A 10061-nucleotide genomic window follows, 5' to 3' on the forward strand; every position below is an offset into this window, starting at 1 on the left:
CTTTTCTGCAAGCCTTGATTTTCTCATCTGCCAAATGGGGATAGTCATCTACCTTAATTTCTTAAGGTAGAACCCCTTGGTTCACAGGCCAGAGCTCCATCCACTGAGCCACGACAGCCAAGGCAGGGAGTGCGGTTCTTATCCTGACCTTGCATTGGCCACTGCTCTGTGCCCTTGGGCTCACCTCCCTCTCTGCCTGCAGTGGGGGTGGGAGTGGGGCTGGGCCAAAGGGCAGGGGGCTGGCCAGAGGTCTGTCGTGGGTAGGACAGAGGAGGCAAGTGCTTCATCCCTCTGGAGGAACTTTCCTCATCTGCATACAGGGTGAATAACGCCTTCCTGGCAGTTTTGGCAGGAGGCTCCATTGTGAGAAAATTCATGGCCAGAAAATTCATGCGGTTATGATTGTGTCCACTTATTGGTGAGGGACCTGGTTACGAGGGCACAGGTTAGAGAGTCACACCACCTGGTTTCACGGCCCAGCCACTCCCCGGCCAGCGGGCAAGCAGGGCGGCCTGGAGCCCGTCACTGAGTTCCAGTCAAACCTCTCAAGCCTCATTTCTTCCTCTTTAACACTGGAGTAACCAGAGCACTCCCCATTACTCCCACGCATATTTGGATTGTGGACTCCCATACGTAAGTTATAACCGTTCGCCCACCCCATAGGCACATCACAAGGATGCAATGAAACGCTCTCCATCTAGTGCTGGGCACAGGGCAGGCTGGCAGCTCATGGGAGCAAGTTTTTCTGCCCAGAGTTTTGGCACGATGGCTCTGAATGGGAGGGGGGAAGGCAGGGGCCCACGGCTGGGCGGTGGGTGGGAGCATGCGCAGCAGGAGGAGTCACAGAATTCAAGGGGTCGACCGTGGCTCTCAAAGGCACTTGTGTGTCCCAGTCCTCTGTCCACCGCAGCCACGCACAGACTTTCAGCATAGCTGGAGGGACGTGGCTGGTGACAAGTGTGTGAGCGCATCAAGGAGGAACCTGTTGCGTAGTGAGGGTGTCCGGGCGCAGAAGGGGGAGGACCCAGGCTCTGGGTCCCCAAAAGCCCTCCGATGTGACCCACCCCGTAAAGGGCCAGACTGGAACACAGTTCCGAGTTACTACCCTGGAGTGACTCTAGCGGGGAGACCAGTTGCATGCCGACGGCATACGTGTCTGGCAGTAACTGAAACCCTCAGTCCCCCCTCGAGAACCACGTGTCCGAAGTCCTAGGTCGCACGCCGGCGTTTCCTCGTTCCTCCCTCACTTCTTCTTGGACTTGCCAATCTAGGCGCACACGGCCGCACACCAAACGTCTCGCTGTGACAGGTGTGGTGGACAGCGTCGGACGTCGGTCTGTGTTGGTACAGCTCCAGGCTTGCGAGGAGCGGACTGCCGGGTGGGTAGGAGAAGCTGGCGGGGGCCGAGCGGGGGCGCCGGTACCCCAGCGCTGAAAGTCCCTTGGCTCCGCCCCGCTCCGCCCTCCCTCCGCCTCATTGGCAGCCGCGTCGGGGGTTGCCAGGGCGACGGGTCGCCTAGTTGCGATTCAGCTCGAACTCCAGCCAGTCGGCTGGCGTAGGGAGCCGGGGAGGCCAGAGGGTGAGACGCTGAACGCCGCACCCGGCCTCGGGGCCCGCGGCGGGCGCCTCCTCTCGGCCCCGCACGGCCCCCCTCCCGGCGCAGGGGCAGGCCGGGGCGGGGGGCCCCGGAGCAGAGGCTGCCTCGGCCCCCGTCGGGGAGACAGGGGGAGGCCAGGACGGAGCGATGCTGGGCGACGGCGGAAGCGGCCCCGGTCGGGGCCCGTGACCATGGGCATCGCCGAGTCCACGCTGGACGAACTGCCGTCGGACGCCGAGGAGCAGCTGCGCCACGGCGAGCAGCAGCTAGAGCTGAGCGGGAAGCGGCTGCGTCGGCTTCCCAGCGCCGTGTGCGCGCTGAGCCGCCTGGAGAAACTGTACGTGAGCGGCACGGGTCTGCGCGAGCTGCCGGAGGAGATCGAGGAGCTGCGCGAGTTGCGCATCCTGGCGCTTGACTTCAACAAGCTCGAGTGCCTGCCCGATGGCCTGTGTCGCCTGCCGCGCCTCACGCGCCTCTACCTGGGTGGCAACCGGCTTCTGGAGCTGCCCAACGACTTCGCGCAGCTGCAGAGCCTGCGCTGCCTGTGGATCGAGGGCAACTTCCTGCGGCGCTTCCCGCGGCCGCTGCTGCGCTTGGTGGCGCTACAGTCGCTGCAGATGGGTGACAACCGGTTGCGCTCGCTGCCCGCAGAACTGCCGAGCATGACTGGCCTGCGCGGCCTCTGGCTCTACGGCAACCGCTTCGAGGTGTTCCCGCCCGCGCTGCTGCGCATGGGCCGCCTGCACATCCTTGACATGGACCGCAACCGCCTGGGTGGTTTCCCCGACCTGCACCCGCTGCGCGCTCTGCGAGTCTTCTCCTACGACCACAACCCTGTTACTGGGCCCCCGCGCGTCGCCGACACCGTCTTCCTTGTAGGCGAGGGCGCCGTCGAACGCATGGCGGAGCGCGACGAGCCCATACCCCGGCGGCCACCCCGACGCCCAGCGCGGGCCTTTGAGGATGAGGAGGAAGAAGACCTGCTCATAGGAGGCGGTGGCTGCCGGGCTCTGGCGCCCCGGGAGGGCAGCCCCGGCGCCCTGGAAGCCTCTCCAGGACAAGGCACCTGAGCCTGTGCTCTGGATGACGAACTTCAGCCACTCGGGGAAGGTCTGCGGAAGTGGTGGGCAGAAGAGGGGTCGCTTTGGGGGGCGGTTGCTGGGACAAGGCAAGCCTGGGACGGTCTTCAGACATTCCTGGGTAGTGAGGAGACTGCCCCCTGACCTGTCCCTGGGCAGGTGTCAGACCAAGAAGCACGGGCCCCAGGGCCCCCTCCAGTCCCCCGTAGCTCTGCTTGTGCGGGACAGCGCCACAGGCAGCACAACAGAGGTCCAGCTTCCTCCCGGAACCAGGGTAACCGCCGTCTGCGGGATCATCACCTCGGCTGAGCCTGGACGCCCAGGGGGCCCACCAGCCTTCCCCCTCCTGGAGTCTGAGTCTCCTGGAGCCACCCTCTCTGGGGCAGGAGCTCCACCTCTGCGCGGCCCACATGCCTGCCTGCGTGAGGCCGGACTTCACCTGGAGGAGGGCCTGGCCCCGGGGGGCCGGGGCCTGGAGGGGCCAGTGCCCAGGACAGAAGTGAGAAACCGGGGCTGGGGCCCCTGACACTGTAGCTGCCCTCACCTCTCTTCCGGGGCTCATTGAGCATACCTCCCTCCCCAGCCACCCTCCCCCTAAACCTGCATGGGGAACGAGGGGGCGCTCAGGAGGCAGGGTCTCCACCCCTGCCTTCTATTCAGTTCTCTCCCAGCTTGCGCCTGGAATCTCGCTGGGAAAAAAAGCTCTGCCTCCCTCCCCCCAGCCCGAGCCTTCCAGCTGTCAGTTTTGAAAAGAAGCCACTGTGCCTCCAGGCCTCCTGCACCGGGGAGTGTGGCTCTGCTCTGGGAAGCTGCCTAGCGCCTCTCCCACTGCCTGCACTCTCCATTCCCTTAAATGGGCACAGCCAGGGTGGCTGGCACGGCGTGGGGCATGGGACGAGTGCCGTGTGCCTCCACTCCAGCCACCAGGGACAGCCTCCGGTGGGTGAGGAGGGCTGCCTCACTGTGCAGTTCCCAGGGCCAGACCTTTCCCATCCAAGCAATAACGGGAGGAGGGAGCCAGGGCCGGGGACACTCAGGGACATTGTTGGGGGCAGGGGCCCCCCAGGGTAGTGTTTTCTTTAGGAAGAAAAAAAAACTGGTCGTAAGCATACATCACATTTCTCGGAGGAAGAATGTGTGTTCTCCCCATGCCTGTTTATTTATAAGCCCTGGGAGCCCTGAGGCCCATTGCTGTGGGGACCCCGGGTGCTCTCTGGCGCTGCCCTCTGGCCCTGGGCCCCCGGCTCTGCATCAGGCTGGTCCACCAACAGTCGCCGAGCAGGCGTTGGCTGCTCAAGGCTGGTCTCCCACAATGCCCCTCTTCCCTGGTTGTCTTCCAGCTTCTCAGGTTCCCAACTCTCCATACGTTTCTGAATCTCAAGCTGGGCTGACCTTCCTCTCTCCCTTCGCTGGTACGGATCCCCCCCCACCCCGCCCTCGCTCTATGACTTTGTTCTGCCCTCCTTCCGTCTCCCTTTGTTTCCCTCCGCCTCTCCCTCCTCGTCTCTTTTTATTCCGTTATGGTGTTATTTTCTCCCCTCCTTGTTCCGAGAAAAAAAATATTAAAGATTTAAAGAAAGGAAAGAATTGTAAAGCCTCAAGCCTAGAAGGCCCATCTCCCATGAGATGCTGGCTGGGCTGCTGTCACCATGGCAACAGGGCTGATGTCATACAAGGCCCAAAGGTCAGGCCTGGCCCAGCAGTTCTGCTGACCACTGGGCTGGGCCTAGATTAGGAGGAGGCTGGGGGTGGTCCGAAGCAGTGCACCGGGCAAGCGAGAGTGAAGGCTTTGAATGGGCGGGGGGAGAGCTCGTGGGTGGGGAGGAGTGGGGGGCTGTCTCCTCCTCGGGGCGGAGCGGGGTCTGGGGCTGCTGCAGACTCTGTCCCTCCCAGAGCTGCTCAGGTGCCCCTGCTCACCCTGCTGTGGCTCCATCCAGGCCAGCGGGCCTTTTTAGGGGTTTGGGAACTTAGAGGGAGGAACCGAGATCTCAAATCACACAGGCTGGGTAGGAGTGGCAGCCGACAAGAATGTCCTCTGACCCGTGACTCAGTCATGGCATGGGGGAAGGACCCTAGTCCTGGAGTCAGAACTAGGTCAGGCCTGGGTTTCCGTTTTAGTTCTGTTGACTGAGTGACCTTGAGTAACATAACAGCCAGCCTCCCCTGCCCTGTCCCACCCCTCCCCACTCCGGGGCTCAGTTTCTCCATCTGCACACAAAGAGTTGGGTTTATTCAGATCTGATGCTGCAGCTCAGGACCACATGCACCCTGGAGTTTGCTGACCTTCCCTTCATGCAAATCTTAGACGTCCAGGAGAGGGATGCAGGGGGGCGGTGGAGGCACGGTCGCCCTGGAGTAACTGTTGGCCCTGCGAGCCAAGCTGCCCTTCCTCTCCGGCGGTGGGTTTCCCCGAAACTCTTCCCCGGCACCTGCATTCACTTGGGAGCTCCAGGTTGGGGGCGAAGGCCCTGCGGTATGTCCCCCCGGGGCATCCTGAGGCCTGGTGCCCAGCTTCACTACTCAATGGCTCTCCACCATCAGGAGCCAGTTCCTCCTGGGAAGTTCTTTTGCTCAGAGTGGCTGCCGACACCTGGCTCGGGGGTCCTGCTGAGGGTCTCTGTCTCCATGCAGGAATCGGGGGGAACAGGGCAAGAAGGGGGCTGTTGCCAAAGACAGCTGGGCCTCACAGCTCCCCTTTGGGGATGAAAGGAGCACTGTCGTAGGAGTCTTAGTTCCCTCTCCCTCACACGTAACTGGCTGTGACTCACTCGGACAAGCAGGGAGGAGGAAGGCGATTTTGTAGGGACACTTGTAACAAGGCCATGTCTGCAGTTTCTGAGAGCTGTGTGGGAGCACGTGGGGGGAGGGCAGTCAGGTGCATGGGCCACGGGGGAGTTGGCAGGAGAGCCTTGGAGGAGCTGCGTTTGTGCCAGGCATGCAGGGTAGAGGCCGAGGGAGTCAGCATCAGGGCAGGAATGTGGGCCATGGGGACCGGGAGGGCCTGAGCCGAGGCTGCAGCCCAGCAAGCAGCAGAACCAGCAGCAGGCCCAGGGAGGGAGTGACTTGCCCATAAATGGGTGTTAGGTTTCCTAACCCAGTGCTCAGTCCTCTGTCCTTGGCTGGCGGTCAGGCCTGTGTGTGGAATGAGTGGTAGCTGTTCGTAACCTGTCTGGCCTCCCTCCTGGAGCCCCCTGACAGCCAGACATCCTGGCGGGCAAGCAGCAGAGATGGGATAGGGTGGGACCCTTGCCTAGTTTTATTGCCACATCTCCCTCTTCCTGCCCACCCTCAGGGGCTTTGGGAAGCAGGCCAGGGTGCTCGGGAACTGGCCCCCGCCCGGCCCAGAAGTCCTCCCCTGTCTCCAGGGCCACCACCGGGGCTTGCTCAGCCATCTGTCCCAAAGCTTCCTTAAGACACCTGCGCACTCCTGTTCGGAGGATGGACGTTTATTAGCACAACCCGGTGTGCCGCACAGAACGTGTATTCAGACAGGGATCCCTGCCCGGGGGGCTCACAATCTAAACGAGACACAACACGTACACACAGGACAGGAACACAGGGGGCGGGGCGTCTTCAAGGGGCGCAGACGATTGGGGAGCCGCGGCCGGGGCGTACAGCATGCGCAGCGTCCTGCCGGGGGGTCTTAACTGGGGGGGTGGGGAGAGCACGGCGTGGCCCAGGGCGGCCTTCCGGAAAGCAGCTGTGTCCGGGAGGGGCTTCCGGAGGGAGAGAACACCGGAGGGCGGGGGTCCCAGGCCCAGGAAGGGCGGGGCGGGTCTCAGCGTAGTCACGGACGGAGAGGCCTGGCCCAGTAAAGGCAGGAGAGCGAGGCGAAAAGTCCAGGAGGCCCTGCGCCCCCGGCGACAGGCCGTTTCCGCGGCTGGGCCAAGCTGTCCCTGTTTTCAGGCCCTGTTTCTCAGGCCCCGTTTTCCGGAGCCATTTCCCCAGACACAGTCGGAACAGAGGTTCTAAAAACGGACACTTGAGACTACTTACCTGACCCTCGGGCGCCCTCCGACCTCTGGGGCAGAGGTCAGAGGACAAAAGAAACGACCACCTTGGGACTGGACATTCACACTAGGTTCTCAGACATGGGTGGGGCAGGAAGGGGGGGGGCGGGCAGCTTCAGGTGGGGGGACTTAGTGCTGCGGGAGGAGGCAGCCGCCGGCCAGGTGCTGGGGAGCACCTGTCGCCCTCTCTCTCGGGAGTGGGGCAGGAGCCAGCAGGTGGACACACGACGACAGCAGAGGGCACTGGGTCCCTCCGTGCCTGTAACCGAGGTAGCACCTTCCTTCTGAAGCACCCTGAGAGCTTGCCAGGCCTCGCTTCCCCTGGCGATGTGGTGGTGGTGGTGGTGGGGGCGGCTGGGATGGTCGTTATCTCTCTGTGGTCTGAGACCAGAGGAAGGAAATGGCTTATCCGGGACCACAGTGGCTGGAGGAGGGCACTGGGCCCAGTGCCCGCGGGCTGGGTCAGGCCATGGGCTCTTCCGAGTTGAAGAGACTGTTCTGATCCTAAAGGATTAGACCCAGGAAGGGTGCAGGGAAGCCACAGGTGCCGCCCACAGAGCTGGAGCTCCTCAGGGACCAGGAAGGAGCTGACGCCGGTCTGAAACCACAGTGGCCCGGCCGGAGTTCAGGTGGCGATGCGGGAGGTGGAGGGTACCCGCCTTGGTTTGTCTGACCTTTCCTGGAGGGTGGTAAGGGTCCCCTGGGAACTGGGGTAGGGGCTGTAGGGCTGGGTGAGCCACAGGGGTACCTCTCGGACCTCACTGAGTCTCCCAACAAGCCTTGATTCAAAGCCTGATCAGGGAGGTGTGGCTGCTCCCCTGCTTTCTGGCCAGCTGGTGGGCGTATATTCTAGACCGAAGGGTGGGACTGGAAGGGCCTCACCATCAGGGAAGACAGATCTCCAAGCTGACATGCTGAGGGCAGACTCGGCCCCAGGCTCCCCATCCCCCTCACCCCACTGCCTCTTCCCCTGGGAGGTGAGGGGGCGCTGGGACCCACGGAGGAAACAGCCAAGGCCCTACTTTTCCACGATCCTTTATTAATCAGAACGGGCCTTGCACACACCGCAGGGCCCAGTCCCACAAAAATATGATTTTGCAAAGAGGAAATCTTGCTGGCTTAGAGGGTGGTTGTGGTGGAAAATTGTTGTATGGTTCTTTTTTCCTTTTTTTTTCCCCTTCTTCAGTTTTTCATTTCTCTTTGCTGCCTTTTTTTTTGTTTTTTTGTGACAGTGGGTTTTTGTTTTGTTTTGTCTTGTTTTTTTATAAAACACTTGCGCTCAAGGACTCAAACACAACACAAACGACGGCCGCCAACCCCCACCCCTGGGGCCCCAGCTGGGTTGGGGGGCTCAGGGGGGACCCCTTGGCTTTTTTTTTTTTTGTGGCTGTTTTCCTGGCGTCTGGCACCGGTGGGCAGGTGCGGGGTCCTGGGGCGGTGGGAGGTGGGATTTGTACAGCAGTTCCCTGGGGAGATGGTCACAAGAAAGGGTACCTGAACAAGATGACGACTAAGTCTGGGGCGCCCACAGAGACGAGAGGTGGTGCTCATGGAGGGGCCTGGGACACGGTGAAGACACGGATGGGCCCAGGCCGACCTCAGCTATCCCTGGAGGCTCAGCGGGGGTGGGGCCGGTGGGCCTCGCTTTCAGGCTACAGTAATAATACTTTGCTCACGGGCAGCACCTTCAGAATTCTCCTGCCTTGACCCCCAGGTCAGGTGACAGTGGCCTCACAACCTCCCCTATGAGGTAGGTGAAGTATTATTACCATCATTTTACAGATGGGGAAACTGAGGCCCCGGGAGTGTGGGTGATTTGCCCAAGGCCCTGGGATCGCAGCAGGACTCCCGCGCCCTCCCTCGTCCTCCAGTTCCCCCATTCCCCTGTTCTCCTACAGGCCTAGACCACCCCCGCCCTCACCCTGTACCACCCGCCTTCCCCCCCCGCCCCTCCCCCCCTCCCCCGTGCCAGCACACCCAGCCCTTGGCCCACCACCAGCCCCTGCCCCTCCCCCGAGTCCCGGCTGCGCCTCTGGGGCCTGGGGTACCCCGGGCCGCTTTCAACAAGGTGCCTGGGTGGGGTCAGACAGGAAACAGACTCGCGCGCACGGACATGCTCTCTGCATATGATTGGCTAGGAGTCCCGGGGTGGGGCTCGGAAAAAGGGCTGCAATGGTCCCGCCCACTCTTTGCAAAGTGGTTCAGTCCCCCAGCTCTGCAGTAGTATAGGGGGCCTGGGACGGGGCTCTCTCACTCGCTTGCCCCCCACGGGGCGGGGAGGGGCACAGGATCCCCTCCACCTCTCGAGACAGCACCCTCTCTTCGCTTCGCCCGACTCCGGAGTCGCTACCCTCCTGTTTCTGCCGCAGGGGGCTGGCTGCGACCCAGCCCGCTGGATAAAGGACAGTGCATTTGGGACAGACCCTCATTTGAAGCAAAGCTACAATAGAGAAAAATGTGGATTTACAAGGAATGTGGGTGACTATCTGCTGTACATGAGCACTTCTCACTCTACAAAAGGATTCACCTACTTTGTATGGTGTTCCTCCAGATCCAAGGGGAAGGGATGGGGGCAGGAGTGAGATTCAACGTCAGAAAATTTCGATATGGGCAAAAACGTGACCCGTCTACTGCAGAATGCTCAGCTCAAGGGGAAGCCTACTGAAGGAGAATGGTTCTCAGATGCCCATACTTTTGCTTTGCTCTCCTTTCCTGGGGCGGGGGGGGGGCGGGGGGGGGGGTCAGCCCCATCTAGGGTAGAACTGTGGTCAGAGGCTGCGGTCACCGACTGCGGTGTCCGGGCGCCACCTGGCGGTGTGTGCTGGGAATGTCAGGTCCGGACTCGCAGACCTCTGGACTCGCAGCTGTCCCCTAGCAGTCTTGTATCAATACCAGGACCCGCATGGGGATGAGCGAGTGTAAGCAGGGATCCTCATGAAATCTGCCGTCTCCAGGGGGAAGCCAGCTCTAGTCTCTGCAGCAACGGGGGCAGAGAAGCCATAGCTTCTGTGTGCGTGGGGCAACCTCAGAACTCACAAAATCCTGGCGTTCTCCCTGCTTCCTTGGCCTGAACTGAGAGGGGCAGAAGGAGCTGCTCTGAAGGGTGAGGGTGGGGGGGAGCAGTGGAGAAGGTGAGGAGACACTCTTGCAGAAGGCTGGGTGGTGCAGGACCAGAGACAGTGACCGGGGATGGAAGGGAGGGTCTGTGAGCGTGGAGGATGGAGGGGTGGAGGAATGTGTGTGTGTTGGAGGGGGGGGGGCTCTGCAGACAGAAAGGGTGAAAAGGGAAGGAAGCTGGGAATCATGTGGAGTATTGCCAGCGGGGCTGGGATGTGAGATCCGGGACGAAGAAGGGTGTCTCTGGGATAAGGGTGT

At 61.8% G+C, this 10061-nt stretch overlaps 1 protein-coding gene across 1 annotated transcript; it reads left to right on the plus strand.

Moving 5' to 3' along the window:
• The first annotated feature begins 1540 nt into the window (after nt 1–1540).
• On the plus strand, nt 1541–3772 carry LRRC10B (leucine rich repeat containing 10B). Its single transcript, XM_028516796.2, has one exon. The coding sequence runs from the start codon at nt 1789–1791 to the stop codon at nt 2665–2667; it is 879 nt and encodes a 292-aa protein (XP_028372597.1). The 5' UTR covers nt 1541–1788; the 3' UTR covers nt 2668–3772.
• Nucleotides 3773–10061: the final 6289 nt, after the last annotated feature.

This window comes from Phyllostomus discolor, chromosome 6 (genome assembly GCF_004126475.2).
Source record: "Phyllostomus discolor isolate MPI-MPIP mPhyDis1 chromosome 6, mPhyDis1.pri.v3, whole genome shotgun sequence".
Classification (NCBI taxonomy): domain Eukaryota; kingdom Metazoa; phylum Chordata; class Mammalia; order Chiroptera; family Phyllostomidae; genus Phyllostomus; species Phyllostomus discolor.

What these genes read in the sequence shown, in the direction of transcription:
- LRRC10B (XM_028516796.2), top strand. Translation starts at nt 1,789, where the DNA reads ATGGGCATCGCCGAGTCCACGCTGGACGAACTGCCGTCGGACGCCGAG.